Raw genomic sequence first — 17,686 nt, 5'->3', positions numbered from 1 at the left:
TTGCGGGGTTTGGTAGGTAGGGATGGTCCGTGCCTGCGTTGTCTTTTTAATTATTTTTCGTTTTTTCTTCGAATCGAAGGTAATGCAAAAGAAAAAAAGATTGAAATCAATTACTTTTGGATATGTCATTCATAATTTAAACATAATCATAAAAAATATTAACAAATAATTAAATATGTTATTATATATTCTTAAGAATAAGTTCAATATGCTATTGTTTATCAATTTAAGCCTTACAAGAAGAGAAGTTCAATGTACAAACTCTTTGCAACATGTACCCATACAGGGTGTGACTTTTTAACCAAAATTTTGAAGATTCCTATTCAAAACATAGCCTGATAGTATCCATATTCAAATTGCTACCCACTTTACCACTTGGGAGTCGAAACCAAAATTATAATGCAGGATTCCGGAGACTTGACAATTTCACTCAATTTCACCACACTACACCAACCATTCCCCAATGTTTCAGCTAATGACAAATGTCTGATTGATGAAACAAATTTAAGAAATGTATTCTCAATTACCCGCACGCCAGGAGCCAAAGTCAATATTCAAAGTGGAACGGCATGAACAAGCAGTAGTTGAGGGCGGGGACTTGAGCCCGAGGCATAGCCATTGTCCACGTTTTAGCCTCCAACTTCATTAGTCAACACCAACCATTTGACGAATGCTTTCTTTTTAAACACCACAGCCAACACCAACCCTGGAACTCCCTTTGCCCTCTCCCTAACCAAAAAGAAGAAAAAAAAATGAAGGTTCAAGTCACAGAAACCGCTCTAATCCGCCCTTCCACTGCACCTTTCCCCGATGACCACACCCTCGCTCTCTCGCACCTAGACAATGACCACAGCCTCAACGTCACCTTCCGTTACCTGCGTGCTTACGTCAATAGAACCACCACTGATCGCAACCCTTTCCAGGTCATCTCCTCAGCCATCGCCACTGCGCTCCACCACTACTACCCTCTGGCGGGCTCTCTCCGCCGTGCCAGCGATGGTCGGTATGAGCTTTTATGTCAGGTGGACCAAAGCGTACCACTAGTCAATGCCAGCGCGGACTGCACATTAGAGTCAGTAAATTACCTTGATGACCCCGATATGAATTCAGTTGAACAGTTAGTTCCGGATCCGAGCCCGGAAGAAACGCTGCTCAACCCCTGTACTTTACAAGTGACGGTGTTCAAATGTGGTGGGTTCACTCTAGGGGCAGCTATTCATAATGCTTTGTGTGACGGGCTTGGTGCAACCCAGTTTTTTTGTATGGCGGCTGATTTGGCACGTGGAGTGGACCAGATAAAATTTCAGCCTGTCTGGGACAGAGCTGCTCTTTTGGGTCCAAGAAACCCGCCAAGAGCTGAAGGTCCAGTTCGGGAGTTTTTGGGCTTGGAGAAGGGGTTCATTCCGTACAAACAGGACGTTGGACTTGTTGTGAGGGAGTGTTTTTACGTGGAGGATGAATGCTTGGACCAACTCAAGTCCTTGCTCTTTGAACAGTGTGGTCTGGGTTTAACCACGTTTGAAATCTTGGGTGCATATATTTGGCGGGCCAAGTAAGTTAAAAATGTTTGGTGATTTTCTGCAGGGCGTAGCTAAGTTACTTGCTATATATAGTTACTCTAATTTGATTTGATACATGATAGTGCTCAAATTCGGAGTTGAATTATGATATGATGATGATGATGATTTAATCAAGTCCAATTTGAGTAACTCCATCACATACTTGTTTGATTTCAATTTTGTGATGAAGTCATGTTTGTATGGTGTAGATTGTAGACTAAAATTTATGACCGGTGATTTTCATTGTTAATTTAAACAGGGTGAAAGCCTCAAAGATTCCAGGTGATGAGATAGTGAAGTATTCATATTTAATGAACATCCGCAAAATAGTAAAGCCACCACTGCCCCCTGGCTACTGGGGCAATGGCTGCGTTGCAATGTACGCAAAGGTCAGCGCCAAGGATCTGATAGAGCAGCCTCTTTGGAAAACGGCAGAGCTGATTAAGAAGAGCAAAAGCAATGCCAGTGATGAATACGTGCGTTCTTTCATTGACTTACAAGAGCTGCACTATGAAGAAGGCATCACAGCTGGAAAAGGAGTCAGTGGATTCACAGATTGGAGACACTTGGGCCACTCGGCAGTAGATTTTGGTTGGGGAGGTCCTGTAACTGTGCTGCCGCTTTCAACCAATTTCCTCGGGAGTATGGAGCCTTGCTTTTTCCTGCCTTATTCTTCATCGAGTACGGGCCGGAATAAAGGGTTTAAAGTCCTGGTGAGCTTGCGTGAGACTGCCATGCCTGCCTTCAAGGAAGAGATGGCGAAATTTAGTAGGAAAGAATTTGAAATTTGAGCTGTGTCCTGATAGCTGCAATGTCGTCTCGTTGCTTGCTGGATTCTGAATGTAATTTATATCTGACGCTTGGCAGAATTGACACCAGAGCTTTGTCTTGCTTCTTTTTGTGGTCAACTTGGCTAATAAATCCATTTTTCTTTTGCCTCTGCAAGTCTGTATTCAATGTGGCTTTAATATTTCCTTACCACAAACTAGACATTTGGGTTTTGAATGGATCGTATCAGGACGAAGGTAAGATGCCTATTTTTGGGTAATTTGATTAATTGTACGAAAAGGAGGTAAAGTGATAAAGGGTATTATTAAAGAAAGGATCACCACGGCTTCCCTGTCTCTGAAGGCAATTCCAGACCACGTTTTTTGCAGTAAAAAAGAAAAAGTAGAAAATGTGAGATGTATATATAACAGTTCTAAAGATTTTTTTGGAGAAAAATACTTAAGTATATAATAAACCTGAGATTAAACTAGCAAACCCTATAATTCTCAAAAGCTTTGTTTTATTTGGTTAGTTGTAACATACTGAATAAAAACAAAGAATTATTTCCTATATTTATTAAAATTAAAAAAATAATTTTATAAATGACGTTATGACGAGATGACAAAAGCAAAGGCGAAGGAAGAATGAAATCTATCTTCTTATCCGCAACCTAACAAACCAATAAGAAGCCATGTCAAGCTGACAGAGTCAAGCAATCACATAAAACTGTTACACAGACGGACGCCACTCACTCTAAAAAGCGAGAGGGAAAAAGCAAAGACAGTTGGGTCATGGCGTCTGTATTAGGAACATCCTCAACTGCAATCTTAGCTTCTCGGTCTCTCGTTTCTCCTTCCTCGAAGCCTACCATTCCCTCTATCTCCATTAACCCAGGTACATTTCTCTGTCGAACTAACTTGGCTATGCACTTCACTTTTATCTTTTCCACAACCCAGTTCTGATAGTATGAAACCGATTAATATAAGGGGTAGGCTTTGGGTATATTTTTTTTTGTGGGCTCAGATTTGACACTTTTTGTGGTTGTACAGGGCAGAGTAATGGGAGAAATTTTTATGGAGGGTTTGGGGTTCAGGGAAGGAAGGGAAGGCCTCAATTTCATGTTGCAGTAACTAATGTTGCCACTGACATTAACTCTGTTGAAAAGGTATTTAATTAACTTTGTTCTCTTCTTTTAATTCATGCTTTTTTGAGATCAAACATCCATTTTGGTTGTTTAGAATCGTTAGTTATAAAAATGGCACCTTTGGAGAGTACCTGTGTTGTTTATCTGAAGAATTTTTTTTAATTTTTGTTTATTACTGATTGTCCTGTGTATTTGAAGAAAACATTGTTGGGCAGGAGGATATAGAGTTGCATAGAAGAAATCTAAATATTAGCTTTTAAAACTTTTGTGAATGAAGATAGTGAACTTAATGATTTTCAGGCACAGAAGCTTGATGTTGAAGAAAGCCAGAGACCAGTTTATCCATTTGCTGCTATAGTAGGACAGGATGAGATGAAATTGTGTCTTCTGTTGAATGTGATTGATCCCAAGATTGGAGGTGTCATGATCATGGGTGATAGGGGAACTGGGAAATCCACAGCTGTTAGGTCCCTGGTTGATTTACTGCCTGAAATCAGAGTAGTTTTTGGGGACCCTTATAACTCAGACCCAGAAGATCCAGAATCAATGGGTGTAGAAGTCAGAGAGAAGGTTACAAAAGGAGAGGAACTGACTATTATGATGACTAAAATCAACATGGTCGATCTGCCGTTAGGTGCTACTGAAGATAGGGTCTGTGGAACCATTGACATTGAGAAAGCACTCACTGAGGGTGTCAAGGCATTTGAGCCTGGGCTTCTTGCTAAAGCTAATCGAGGGATTCTTTACGTGGATGAAGTTAATCTTTTAGATGACCACTTGGTGGATGTTCTTTTGGATTCTGCTGCTTCAGGATGGAATACAGTTGAGAGAGAAGGTATTTCCATCTCACATCCTGCACGGTTTATTCTGATTGGCTCAGGCAATCCAGAAGAAGGGGAGCTTAGACCACAGCTTCTTGATCGATTTGGAATGCATGCTCAAGTGGGGACTGTAAGAGATGCCGAGCTTAGAGTGAAGATTGTGGAGGAGAGAGCTAGGTTTGACAAAAACCCTAAAGAATTCCGCGATTCTTACAAGGCGGAGCAAGAGAAGCTCCAACAGCAGATTGCCTCAGCTAGGAGTTCTCTTTCTTCTGTTCAGATAGATCATGATCTAAAAGTGAAAATATCCAAGGTTTGTGCTGAGTTGAATGTTGATGGATTGAGAGGAGATATCGTGACTAATAGAGCTGCAAAAGCTCTTGCTGCTCTAAAGGGAAGAGATAAAGTGACTGCAGAAGATATTGCCACTGTCATCCCCAACTGCTTGAGACATCGTCTTCGGAAGGATCCTTTGGAGTCGATTGACTCTGGTTTACTTGTCATTGAGAAATTCTATGAGGTTTTTAGCTGAGAGATGCATGTCTTTTCTTTTAATGTATTTCAGCTGCTTCCAAATTGTTTCCTTAGTTTTGTTCATTGATTTTGCTAGCCTCTCTTTCATAGAATCAAATATTGTGGGACATTTAAACCAAAGTAGATTCTTGGTCTATCATGTGAAGGAAGAGTAAAAAGAAGGGAAGAGTGCTGTGAATGAGTACTCTGTTTAGAATTTCTGCTGGACTGTAACTTTTGAAGATGCTATGATGCATAGTTGATTATATGCTCTATGTTCTCAGAGTTAATAGTTTAATTTCTAACCCCTTTGGTTTGAGTTTCTTCCGTTCTTTCCTTCTTTAAACCCATTATCTGTTATTGTTATTTGTCCTGCCATCAACGGCCGATTGGTGGTTTTTTACTGCGTTGAATTCAATTCTATTATCGGCAGTAATAAAAAATGGCTTGCCAGATCACATTGATGTCTTGATCATCCCTTTAGATCTAATGCTAGAACTTCAACTCAAAACCAAGCCCTCAGCATACAGTATATGAGCAGCATGAACTCATTGTCAAACTTAGCGCCACTTGCATATGCAAAAATATACAAATTCCATCAAGACCTGAGGATCTTGAAAAAAATTCTTATGCGTGACAAATTGGTGGCACTGGAATTGCTTCATGACATGGGACTTCATTGCTTTTAACATATAATTATAAAACATTCCAGGCAAATGCTTTTCACCCGAAAATACACTTGTTCATATCCTGTTCATATGATTCAATCTTCAATGATGAGTTTATAAAAGAGGCATGTAGGAAAGTTTTCCTACAGAGATGGTTATTTAAGAAACGATGAAAAATTCTATGAATTTCACAGCTCAGGGATGTCTGAACTAAAGGCCATATCCCAGAATTTCGGCCTGAGCTCTAGAAATGCAGGTGGCCGCTGGTAAACAATTGAGGCAACCTTGATCAAGATTCCAGCCGTTAATGCCCATATCACGTACCTTTTGTTTTCTGCTTCATAGTCAAAGTACTGGAGTAAATACTTTCCTCCCATCCATTCTCTCTCTTCTGCTCTCCGGTTTTCATCCTGTGTCCACAATAAGATAAACCAGGAAGGCAATGTAACAAGATTCTGTTTGTCAAACAACAATGAAGCCTACAAGCAAAATCAAAGTAGAATACGATACCTTGAGAAACATTTCTAAAGGAGCATCAAATATCGCTTCCACCTCATCTGCACTTGGAGCTGGACTGAATGCCTTTGCATCTGACAGTATAGCAACCACAGGGACGACTAACATGCGACTCTGTCAACAGAAACCAGCTCTAAATTAAAGTATGCAATTGCAGTACTTATCATTTCCATTTTTCAAGCAACCTAAAGATGTTGAAGGACCTCAAAGCTGCCAGAATGAGATTCCTAATAAAAGTAGTTGCAAAATCCAACATTTGATCCCCTCAAACTTCCTTGTATTACCAAAGAATATTTTGCAATGGCCATAGCCTATAGCACATCTGCAACATCAATCTGGCAATAGTATTTGAATGCAGTCTCATACACAATTACTATATGCATTTTGTACAGCTTTTATAAATATCGCAGTCAAAAATCGCTGATAAAAGGTGTAATGAGTTTAAGATCCCAGGTTTTACTTGCAACCACCACCCTTTTTCACCACAAATAGGATCCTTAAATCTAAATTCTAATTTGCACAATGGCATAGTGAAAGAACAGGTTAGCCTTGAACTTCTTCACATTTAGCTTACCAGATTTCCCAATTACTATCAGAAAATTTGATGGCATTAGAATTAATCATTAGATGAAGCAAATTAAATTCCTTGCAAAATTAGAGCTACACATAGAATTTTGAAAACCAGATGGCAGAATTCAAGATACAGGAATTAACCTTGGTAAAAATTGGTTCAAGAACAGCAACAACATTGACAAGCGAAGGGTCCAAGCCAATCTCTTCGTTTGCCTCCCTCAATGCAGTCTCTACGTCATCAGCATCAGTTTCCTCTCTTTTCCCTCCTGGCAATGCAACTTCTCCTAAAACCAAGCACACCCCAGTCACTCTTTTATAACACACCAAAAAAACATCGGCATCAATATTCACCATCACAACGTAAAGTCAACCGAAAAACATTGGGGAAGTACCGGAGTGAGAAGAGAGAGTCGATGAACGTTTGGTGAGTATCACACGAAGATCATCATTGTTTCCTTGGAAGATACAGACAAGAACGGCAGCTCTCTTGAGCTTTTCGGGCTGATAGTGATCTGTAATGCTGCGGACAGATTTTTCATCGGTATTTATTTGACGAGAAACCGATTCAGTTGCAATTTCTGGGATTCGACGAGGAGGAGGTTTATAAAGGCGAAGCCGCTGACCTAAGGTTTCGAGTACATCAGATCCAAATCCGGGATTGTTGTAGGAACCCATCAGCTTTTGAGTTTGAGATTTTTTTCCCTCTTTCCTCGACTGTTGGTATGGCTTTGTTTGGTTTCTCCTTTATGCTTTTTACAGTTGCCTTGAATGACCGTAATTATGAAGGTAATTAAAATCCAATAACGAACCACCTAATAAAGGTATTAACGCTCTATATCAACTGTGACGACTGTTTTATTATGAAAGCTGGTCATCATTTATTGCTAGTATCATAAGAAATTGGTGATGCTTTATTTGGATTGCTTTATTAGATATTGACTTAGAGAATTGCAAAAAAATAAAAGAAGCATGCAATTTGCTCACTTTCTTCCATCTCTCTTTCAATTCCTCCCCCATTTTCTTTCAGCAAAAAGTTTCACTGTTGCAAAAAGATATGGAAAGGACAGAAAAGGGTTAAACTGGCCTCAAGAATTTAAAAATGCCCCAATTGGAGTCATCTTCAATTAATTAAATTATTATTATGTAGATTTGAGGTACAAGCCAAACTTAAAATTCCTGGAACTATTCAACGCATAACAGTGTTATCGTCCACAACTCTAGGAAACTTGAACTTGGGATTCTGTTCCAGGAAAGCTGGTGGTCGCTGGTAGACCACTGAAGCAGCTCTTATCAAAATGCCAGCAGTTAAACCCCATATTAAGTACTTCTTATTCTCAATTTCATAGTCAAAGAAGTGAAGAAGATACTTCTCGCCCATCCATTCTCTCTCTTCCACGCTTCGGTTTTCATCCTGAACCAAACAATTCCATACTCAGATTTAAAAAGGGTTACACAATTTACAAGACTAGAAAGAGTCAAAGAGGAAAACCTTAATAAACATTTCCAGGGGAGCATCGAATACTGCATCCACTTCAGCAGGATTTGGAGTAGGCTTGAATGCCTTTTTGTCGTTAAGTATGCCAATAACAGGAACTACCCTAAGGAGATGCTGCACGGAATGCCAATAATTTGTAAATAACTGAAAGCCAAAGCAGAATACAATGTAAATTCAGCTACGCTATGCTCTTTATATGATTTTAGCCAAAAAGGTCAAGAAAGGTAGATCATGTATTTCTATAGCACTAGTAGTCAAACACAACTCTTCATTCCAACCTCCCTCATTTCATGCAGACTTGATGCCTGTCAGATCAGACTTAATAGATTATACTGACATTAATTTACAAACAAACATCACTTTATGTTCCAAACAAAATTTGTCTATGTAGTTATGCCACAGGGACAACTAAACAAGTTGGAACATATGCAACGTTTTAAGCTGAAACACAATCTCATGTAATAGCTCTCTTGCATCAACGACAAATATTACTCGTTGTGTCATTTATCTACAAAGCAAGTAACTACCATGATACACAAAGAGGCTAGTCCACATTAAGAAACGTATAAGTACAATCTTTTATTTTCAAAGTAAACCAAAGTGTCTATGCTCCAAGGACCGCTAAAGTCATTTCTCTGTCAAATGATTCACATAGAAAAATTCAAATTATTTTAAGATGTCTATCATTCAGAGAAAGAACCAACTGTCACACTCACACATGATAGTACCTTACATAACTTAGGTTGGAAGAGTTATTACTACCATTTGATAATGAAAAAAGCAATTAAATTACCCATGTGAGAAATCATGCTTTGATCAGGTAGGTAGCTCATATAAGTTAAATGACAGTTTCTTTCTTTTCCAGTGTACCAACTTTGTGTCTCTCTTCTAGATTTTCTGGAAATTTTATTGTCTTAGTACCAAGTATCCCCACATAAACACCTCTTTCCAGACATATCCACAAGTTTCACATTTTACAGATAGAGAAGGTGTGAGAAGGGCAACTTCTAAAACTTTACCCTCAGAGACAGAGCTATACTGATACGCGTTTATAATATCAAGTGCTTAGAAATGATAGATTTCTGAAAATTTTTCATTTGGATGAACAATTTTAGGTCAATAAAATTGCTGCAAACCTAATAGTCTATCTCACATTACAGAAAGTCTCTTTTTCTTTTATGCTAAGTTTGGAATGTTGGGTTTAAGACATAGACACCCACAACACCCTCTGGCCTCCGACAAGAACTTAAGTCTGAACTTCCTACAAAAATTACCATTTGAATATAACAGAAAAATGTCACAATCACCCCAATCAGAACTATTGAAATTAAACTAATGCCATATACCAGGTAGAAGAATGATTGGTGAAAATGCTAAAAAGAGCTTAGAAGAAATATTTCAATACCTTAGACAAAAATGGTTCAAGAACAGTTACAACATTTACAAGTGAAGGATCCAACCCAATCTCTTCTTTAGCCTCTCTAGTAGCTGTGTCACCATCATCTTTGTCCCCCTCCTCTGCTTTCCCACCTGGTAATGAAACTTCCCCTGCAACAAAGTACCAAAGACACACTAACTCAAACAATTAAGTCCCATAACAAAATCATCAGCACCATCAAGTCTCAATCAAGGAAACAATTTCATCCTGATTTCACTCCTTAATAACCTTGTTAGTTCCTAACACTAGAAAAGGGACATGTCTGCAGTGAGCCTCAAACATCCAGGAAACTCAATTGATGAGGTCAGGTATCTTTACAAGGACAACATTTCTGCTCTTCGGCTTGAATTTCTCACTCACCAAACAAAAGGTTAAAAAAAAAAAAATCAATCTACCTGAGTGACTAGACAATGCAGGAGTCGAAATCAACATTCGGTTCCCAACAAAGAAAAACATTAGTTAAACTCAATCTCAAAATCAGCATTCAAGTATATTTGAGTAAAATTCACCCTTCCCTTCCCAAGAAAATATAAAGTTTCATTCTTTTCCGTTTATTTTCCTCAAAATTTCCAATTCAACCAATCAAAAGCTCATATCAAATCCTCTATCCCAGGTGAGTAGACAATTCAAAGAAACAAAAAACAAAATTTCATTAACCAATAACTTTCCAATCTTTAACAAAACAAAAAAAAAATCAAACTGACCCGAATGAGTAGACAATCTTGAAGACCTCTTGGTCAATATGACACGTAAATCCCCAGCATCCCCTTCAAAGAGACAGATCAAAACAGCGGCTCTTTTAGGTCTAAACTTTTCCGGGTTTTTGGCAACTGGGGTAACAGATTCTTGGAAACCCACTTGGGAAACAACTTTCCCTGCGGCTTCCTCCATGATTTGTTCCTCGTTGTCGTCCAAGGAACAAGGTGGAGGCCTGTAATGACGCAGCTGCTGGGCTAACGCTAAGAGTCTCTGTGATGAATTCGAAAGTGATCCTCCATTCAAAGATGTTGATGAAGCCATGAGCTTGACAAATGGCGGAGACAATAAAGGTAGCCTTTTTAGATTTGAGAAGATCATGAATTCTGCATGGTACAAATTTGTTCAACAGGGAAAAGAAATTATTGCTATTTGTTTTTTGTTAAGAAGAAAAGCGATTATTGGAGTTTAGGCGGAAGATTTAATTATAAAAGTGAGGTAAAACACCCCACCGTAAGGTTTAATAGAAATTTAAAAAATTAAAATATTTTTATTAAGTTAAAAAATTATTATTACATATATATATATATATATATATATTGTGAAAAAGACCATTCGGTGCTCCCAGTCCCAGATGAAGAGTTTTTTTCTTTTTTAATTAATAAATAATTAATAAAATTATAGAATAATAATTTTAAAAATTAATCAAATAAAATTTTTTTTTTTTTTATTAAATTATCAAATTGATGAAAACACTAAGGATTTACATATTCAACGAAATTTTTTTTTGAGTGGAGTGTAAAATTAATAAATTCTCATAAAATTTTGATCAAAATTTAAAAATTAAAAATATTTTTTTAAAATTGTAATGACTTTAGTATTTTTTTAAATATTATTCGAAAGAAAATATATACTAATGACCCATAATAAAAGGAAAAACATTTGTTAAACATAAATATTATTCTTTTAATTTAATCATAAAAGAGAATTTAGTATACAAATTTTAAACAACTTAATGCATAGTGTCATTCCATGGTCCAAGCTACATACTATTATTCTATTTTTAATACAGGACACTATTATATGAATGACTATAGGGAATTAAAATCGTTTTGGGATTTTGTTTGTAATTTGTTGGTGATGACTTGCTACGATATTTCTCCTTGCTAGAAGGTAAAGGCCAATTCTTTATCGTTTTATTGTTTATAAAATATAGTGTAATTATAAAAAAAACAGTACCAAATTGTTTTCTAATAATCACATCTTCTTCCTTCCAAAAAACAAATAATAATAATTGAATTTGGATTTTTTTTTCTTGTGCTTTGTGTAGTATAAATCATCAACAAACAATATTGCTTGTATAATGTGAATCACGAAATAAGAAAATCGTAAAATCATAAAATTTCATATTATTTTTAATTTGTAAATTTTTTTTATGAAATAAAATCATAAAATTAATGAATCAAAATAGATAATATTTTATAAAGATTGACGTTGAAAACATATTCAAAGAGAAAAAATTGCTCAAACTAAATGAATGAACTTTTAACCTGTAACATGGTTTGCTCAAACTTCAACAAAACTAATCCTAATCCATTTCTGGTAGGTAACATCCAAAGTAGTCTTCACAATGAAAGGTGAGCCATACTCCATAAATGGCAACAAGGAGCTATCAATCCATATAGAAGTAGGCAGCTTCTCCGAATTCATAACACCGTGTTGGTGATTGGATAAGCAACAGAACTACCCCAAATAATTGAGAGGGCCTATACTACTTTTCCTGGTGATGACTGAAAGAGCCCCCATCTACTAGTTAGTCATAACTTCAGACGTTTGATTTCGTTAGCAAGGGCACTAACGAGAACAAGGGCTAACACCAAGGGGCCTCAAGGGAGCTGGTTGTCTATCAAGAATCAATTAATTACTCGGCCCTAAGCTGTCCATTACAGATAGTATCTTCAGGATAGAGCTGGAAAGTTGAATAGATCCCATTATAGCAGTAGTTCAACTAGAAGCAAAAGGTTTGGATGTTACTGGCCCCTCCTTGACAAAGCTACAAATAGAAATAACCTTTAAAAAAGCAGAACAACTTCAGCCACCTACTGCTCCCAGCACCTAACTTAAAGCCATTAGGATCTAATTTTTACACGCAATTCATGTCTGGATAGAATCATTAGCGTAATGGAAAACATGGGCAGAGAGTGGCTGTTGTCCGCATTCAATCCTCAGTCTTGATTTCAATAAGAGGGCGCAGGATAGCTGAAATTCTGAAAAAGTTCTTTTAAAAATGGAAGGAGAAAATAGTATCAGAATCACTCCGTTCATAAGAGTTAAAACAGAAGATAAATGAAAAGGAAAAACCAAAATAACATATAGAAAGAATCACCATTTCTGCCCCAAAACCAAGCCGTGCTGTGATTTCTGTTCTCACGCAAGGCCACTTCCTATACAACGAGCTAGAAACAAAACCATAGTACATAAATACATAATTTTCAACACCTAAATAGAAGAAAATAGGATGTGCTCACTTATAGCTGATGAGTTATCGGCAACACAAATTTTTTGAAAACCGAAAGGACACTCTTAACTATATCTTTGCCTTGCTACTAAGTAACTGTCTCTTCTTTTTTATTGTTTACTTCCTCAGCTTTAGAGCTTTCTCGATGTGCGGCGGGTTTCTCAGCACCAGGGTAAGACAACCTCCTAGGTTTCAAGGCTCCCTTCCCATTGGGGAAAGGAGGTTTAACTGATGCTGATGCTTTTGGTTTTGGCGAATTTGAGTTTTTACCAGCCTTGCTTATCTGTCTAGTCTGTGCTTTCTTAGGGGTAATGGACTGAATGGGGAGGCGGCTCTCCCATGGGCGAACAGCAATCCAGCGTTCCACCCAGCTCCAACCCCAATTAGCTTTGGCAAGCTCATAATTACCAAGCCCATTGTTGTTAGAGTTGGGGGCCCTCCACTGCAAATCACATATTACATGGTAATTGCTTATATAACTTTCACCAAAATAACAAAAATTATAGCTTCTGAGAATGGCATACCTGATGGGAAAAGGCATATGCCATAGTTCGCTCCCGCTTAACAGCTGCTTCTTCTCTCTGATGTATTTTTGCGAGAATTGTCTCCATTGTTTCAGGGCCACCAGACCATTCCACCTGTAATCCATTAAACTACTATTAAGTGCATGAGAGAGAGAGAGAGAGCTGAATAGTAGATTAAGAGGAAGTAGAAAATCAAAGATATCTGGGGCCTTTAAAAAGGAAGTAGGAGCACCTGGGATTATTTAATTTGACAATTCAAGCCAAAATTTTAGACACTTTGCCAATGAATAAAACATCAAACTTCTTAAACTATAAGTTCCTAATGACACTACAGATCAGTAGGAGCTATTCTAAGACAAGTCTAGAAGGATCAAGAGGTCTTTGGCCAGACTCAGTCTTCATCCAAGAATTCCACAAGCAGCTTGCAGAAACAGAACATAAAAGAATCCAGACATCACCTTGTATTACCAACTCCAAAGGACTGCTCATACCATTATAGACTCAGCAGCATCGTATGAGTTTGCAATATATATGAATTGCAGCCTCTATATTACGAGTTACTTTTAAAGCAAAATTAATATCAGGAAAGCTAATAAAAGACAAAATGGGCCCAAATGTGGACATGGAGCACAAGAACAAGATGGAAAATAATAATAAGCAACAACGCCTTTCAAAAAATGAAAAAAATAATAAGCAACAACTGAATAGGATTCCAAAAAATAGATTACTTGATCACTGCAGGCAGGATTCTAGGCCATCATAGCTCAAAACCTCAATAGTTCGTCTTCTGATCCATAAATATGGTGCTTAGTTGTGATTTAGAATAAGAAATTATAACAAGAGATTCATTCAGAAAATGGACAGGTGACCGGGGCTGAACAGAAACTACCATACATGATACGCTAGAATATGCATGATAGATAACCATTCCTACTGATATCCAGATGTCAAGCCTTCTCCCACTCAAATCCTGGCAAGCTCTTAAATTATACTGATGTTTAAATTTAAAACATGATCCCATGCAAAATAAGGTGATGCTAATTGTCCACAGTACTAAGACAGTTAAAATTGCAATCATAGATGAACTTGCACGTTTAAGATGAATAGCCTTAACAAAGCATGCTGTCAAGATCTTAGTTCATGCAGGTTCTCATGAGCCAGGGCTGTTGATCTAACCTCTATGTCATGTAGTTTTGCCTCAAGCTTCAGCTGATTTGCTATTTTCTTCTGTCTAAGACGCCCTTCTGTTACCATACAGAGTCGACGTGCCCTTATCTGAGCCTGTATGTTGCTCCATGAATGAAGATAATTTAATGTTGTTGTAGCTTGCTTTTCGATGGAATAAGTTTGGGTTTTAGCCTGTAATCTTACTGTACCTTTCAATCGACGTAAACTCTTCCTAGCCTGAATTATGAGAAAAGAAATTGTTAGATCATTGTACCAAAACTATGGTGAACATATATATAATAAATATAGGATACAGGCAAGTGGATTAAATGTGAAAGAGGGGAAACAAAGCCACACCTTGAGTATCAACATTTAACAGAATTCAGAAGCAGGGGAGATACTTAGAAACATGATCATGACATCAATTAATTATCAAATACCAGGTGCCTCTATTAGAAAGATTTGCACAAATGCACTTAAATGATTGCCATTGGTTCTTTTTCGAAAGACTAAGGAAGGTCACTTCACCAGTCATTCCAACTTGGTGATTCAATTAGCTGCAAGGGATGCAATAACACGTGGAATCCAGTTAAACGTGCTAGAGCTACAGCATTGAAATTCTAGACAGTTCTTTCACCAAAAGTAAATAAGGAAAATCAGGTTGAATCTGACAAGACATTATGGGGAAATGAAAACAGGGAGCAATAAGATTCTTGTTGGCATGATACTAAGACCAAATACCTCCAGTGTGCAAACCATCTTTTGTCAGGTACATGAACTCCAGTATGATGATAAACGAGGTCAAACAGGCATTTTTAATAGTATAATATGTTCATCTACAGAGGAATGCCAACTACCCACACTCATAAACAAAGCATTGACAATAATTGCACCTAAAGGACAGGAATTCTTTTCAGCAAAACCTTACATATCCAAGACACACCAACGTGCTATTCTTTAACAATGACAGGAAACAATTACAGCTGGAAGAGTTTGTTGATTGCTCTGAGAGGAACGTCAGTGAGGCACAACCACCAATGCTAGAAAAGGGATACATGCATACAGATGGGAAGATGGGCTATGTATTATGATGTTAATTTATAGAACTTGCAAATCAACATACCCTATAGGCCCGGAATGCAGTTTGAATCCGAATTGCTGCTAAATCCTCAATTGGCATGCCAAGAGTGTTCGAATTTCCACTAGTAAAACTTGTTTTAGTGGATGACTTTCGCTGGCGTTTCTTCCATTTGAAGCCATTGGATTTTGTAGAAGCTGAAGATCCCTGCGCCAAACAGATGAGACCAATACAAGGTCTAGGTAACCCCTAATAGATTAAATGAATGATAAAGTGCTTGCCACTTTTTCCTATCCAGCAAATGGCATTAGGAGGTAAAGTGACACTTATGGCTGAATATGAGCTTGGTGTTCATAAGAGATAAAAGTAATTAAAAGCTTCAAAAATATCTTTCCAATGGTAAGTAAGTTTAAACTTCCAAAAGGTTTGTATGAAGGATAACATTAACCCAAAAGATTCAAATTGCAAATTAATTATTTGAGAAGCAAACTCAGATTCATTTATAAACGAAAAACAGAGAGAGTCTTATGATTGTTAAGTAAAACCTTTTAGAAGCTGGTATACCTTCACTTGCTTTGGGCTGTCATTTTTCACTTTCTTTATTATTGTCTTCAACAAATTTCCAGAACCCATTGCCGATGGTAAGTATCTGTATCGAACTTAGCATCAACCTAACGGTATTTTCCAATGCAAATGTAATCAGAAACGACAGCAGACAGAAATGGGAACACAAATAATTCAGTTTAGTAGAAGAACATGCCATACGTTTTAAAGTTCAGATTTTCTATGCTATGAGCATGATTTGATTTGAAAGTTGAAACATTTATCAACGGAAAGTAACTAACAGTGCCTAAACTGAATCACCAAGCTTTTCACCAAATGGACAATTAGGGAACTATCAAAGTCAACCCACCTATCCACTAACAGAAACAAGACAGTATTGTGAGAAGTTGATAAATTCAACAGCAACAACATACACCCCATAGGATCATCAACCAAAGATTTGATTTTTAGAAGAAAAATTAGTTTCTAACTTTGACTCCATGCAAATTCACTTACTAACACCAATAACATCCAGAACCCAGATCCTAGGCATCCCCTCCCGACCATGGGTATGCCCAAAATGACATTTTATTGTCCCTTATGAAAGCAAACAAAACCAGAAACAATGAGAAACCAAACCGAAGGTATGGGTTACGAATGACATACCGGCAACGCTGTCCCAAAAAAGGAGATACTTTTGGAGGAAGGGGGGCACTGAAAGCAAAGATTTTGGGATGGCAAAAAAAGGGAAAGGTGGTGACAACAACGGTACGAGTTGCAGTAAAGAAGAAGGAAAGCCTGAAAATCAAAGCAAAGAATAATAAAAGGGTGGGTGTGGAATGTGGATTGCCATGGCCCATTACCAGCTTCACCTCTCTCTTTCTATATTTATTTGTCTCCTGTTTATTTTTTGTTTTGGTCTCCGAAAGAATAAAAAGCTGGTCTAACAGAAAAGAAAAAGCAAAATCATGGTATTAAAAATATAATTTTGATATCTCTCTCGTCAATCAAGGGCCTCAACAACTGATCTGAAGAGCTGGGGGACTTTGCATTAGTGGGTGTTGGTTGGTTTTATTTTTTAAGTTGGACTTTTTTTTTGCATTTTCGAAGAAAATTCAACACAGGGAAGATGGGCTAACAACAAAGACAGGACAACAAACAATGGCATGTTTTTGATGGCGACAGGCTGCCTATCTACGATTCATTAATTCCTCCCTCACTTTATTTCTGCAGATTTATTTGTATGGTAGATTATTTTGGAATGTGAATTTTAGAATTGTCTGATGGAATCAAGTGGTTATTATTCAACTGTTTTGGATTGGAAGATGGGAGCAAAATGTATGTTTTTCCGTGTCGTAGTTGTTTCGGTCCTGGATACTGGTGGCGGGTTGGGTAGTTTACATACAGCTGGCTCATTTGTGGAATCTTGACCGTTTGATTCTTGGGATTATGATCAGATTTTGAACCGGTAAACGTGGCTTAATTATGATCGGATTTGAATCCTTGATGGGAATAAAAAACAAGGATTACAGTGGTCCCGGCGAGGCTCGAACTCGCGACCTTCGGCTCATAAGACCAACGCTCTAACCAACTGAGCTACGGGACCAATTTCCTTTATAAAATAGGCTTATATTATTATAAAATTAAATCATTAAATTCGATTTT

At 37.5% G+C, this 17,686-nt stretch overlaps 5 protein-coding genes and 1 non-coding gene across 10 annotated transcripts; 2 read left to right on the top strand and 4 right to left on the bottom strand.

Annotated features, from left to right (window-relative positions):
- Positions 1-552: 552 nt before the first annotated feature.
- On the top strand, positions 553-2,496 carry LOC110424704 (HXXXD-type acyl-transferase family protein). The gene is made up of 2 exons (XM_021439349.2): positions 553-1,552; positions 1,819-2,496. Exons 1-2 carry the CDS (start codon positions 753-755, stop codon positions 2,348-2,350), a joined length of 1,332 nt encoding a protein of 443 aa, XP_021295024.1. The 5' UTR covers positions 553-752; the 3' UTR covers positions 2,351-2,496.
- A 478-nt stretch (positions 2,497-2,974) lies between these two features.
- LOC110424705 (magnesium-chelatase subunit ChlI, chloroplastic) lies at positions 2,975-5,127 on the top strand. Its single transcript, XM_021439350.1, has 3 exons — positions 2,975-3,221; positions 3,377-3,492; positions 3,772-5,127. Exons 1-3 carry the CDS (start codon positions 3,119-3,121, stop codon positions 4,822-4,824), a joined length of 1,272 nt encoding a protein of 423 aa, XP_021295025.1. The 5' UTR covers positions 2,975-3,118; the 3' UTR covers positions 4,825-5,127.
- A 302-nt stretch (positions 5,128-5,429) lies between these two features.
- On the bottom strand, positions 5,430-7,313 carry NUDT11 (nudix hydrolase homolog 11). The gene is made up of 4 exons (XM_021439353.2): positions 6,955-7,313; positions 6,704-6,846; positions 5,984-6,103; positions 5,430-5,883 (listed from the first exon to the last, which is right to left on the bottom strand). Exons 1-4 carry the CDS (start codon positions 7,235-7,237, stop codon positions 5,662-5,664), a joined length of 768 nt encoding a protein of 255 aa, XP_021295028.1. The 5' UTR covers positions 7,238-7,313; the 3' UTR covers positions 5,430-5,661.
- Positions 7,314-7,654: 341 nt separating this feature from the next.
- On the bottom strand, positions 7,655-10,675 carry LOC110424706 (nudix hydrolase 15, mitochondrial-like). The gene is made up of 4 exons (XM_021439351.1): positions 10,200-10,675; positions 9,463-9,605; positions 8,052-8,171; positions 7,655-7,973 (listed from the first exon to the last, which is right to left on the bottom strand). Exons 1-4 carry the CDS (start codon positions 10,570-10,572, stop codon positions 7,749-7,751), a joined length of 861 nt encoding a protein of 286 aa, XP_021295026.1. The 5' UTR covers positions 10,573-10,675; the 3' UTR covers positions 7,655-7,748.
- A 970-nt stretch (positions 10,676-11,645) lies between these two features.
- On the bottom strand, positions 11,646-17,102 carry IQD9 (IQ-domain 9). Of its 5 annotated transcripts, XR_002445934.2 has the most exons (7): positions 16,688-17,102; positions 16,043-16,127; positions 15,524-15,685; positions 14,410-14,637; positions 13,234-13,347; positions 12,578-13,151; positions 11,646-12,469 (listed from the first exon to the last, which is right to left on the bottom strand). XR_002445934.2 is itself a non-coding variant. In XM_021439404.2 (6 exons), the coding sequence occupies exons 1-6, from the start codon at positions 16,879-16,881 to the stop codon at positions 12,798-12,800; spliced, it is 1,137 nt and encodes a 378-aa protein (XP_021295079.1). In that variant the 5' UTR covers positions 16,882-17,102; the 3' UTR covers positions 12,539-12,797. The 5 variants fall into 5 exon arrangements, 4 of the variants coding, with proteins under 4 accessions (XP_021295079.1, XP_021295081.1, XP_021295082.1 ...); XM_021439404.2 differs by lacking the exon at positions 11,646-12,469 and having other exon boundaries at positions 12,539-13,151; XM_021439406.2 differs by lacking the exon at positions 11,646-12,469 and having other exon boundaries at positions 12,539-13,151; positions 16,043-16,149; positions 16,688-17,096.
- Positions 17,103-17,553: 451 nt separating this feature from the next.
- On the bottom strand, positions 17,554-17,627 carry TRNAI-UAU (transfer RNA isoleucine (anticodon UAU)). The gene has a single exon. It is a non-coding gene; the product is annotated as a tRNA-Ile (tRNA).
- Between the last annotated feature and the right edge of the window lie 59 nt (positions 17,628-17,686).

This window comes from Theobroma umbraticum, unplaced genomic scaffold (genome assembly GCF_002168275.2).
Source record: "Theobroma umbraticum cultivar Fairchild unplaced genomic scaffold, ASM216827v3 scaffold_204.0, whole genome shotgun sequence".
Taxonomy (NCBI): domain Eukaryota; kingdom Viridiplantae; phylum Streptophyta; class Magnoliopsida; order Malvales; family Malvaceae; genus Theobroma; species Theobroma umbraticum.
The sequence above is the reverse complement of the archived record's forward strand: the minus strand, read 5'-3'. Positions and strand labels throughout refer to the sequence as shown.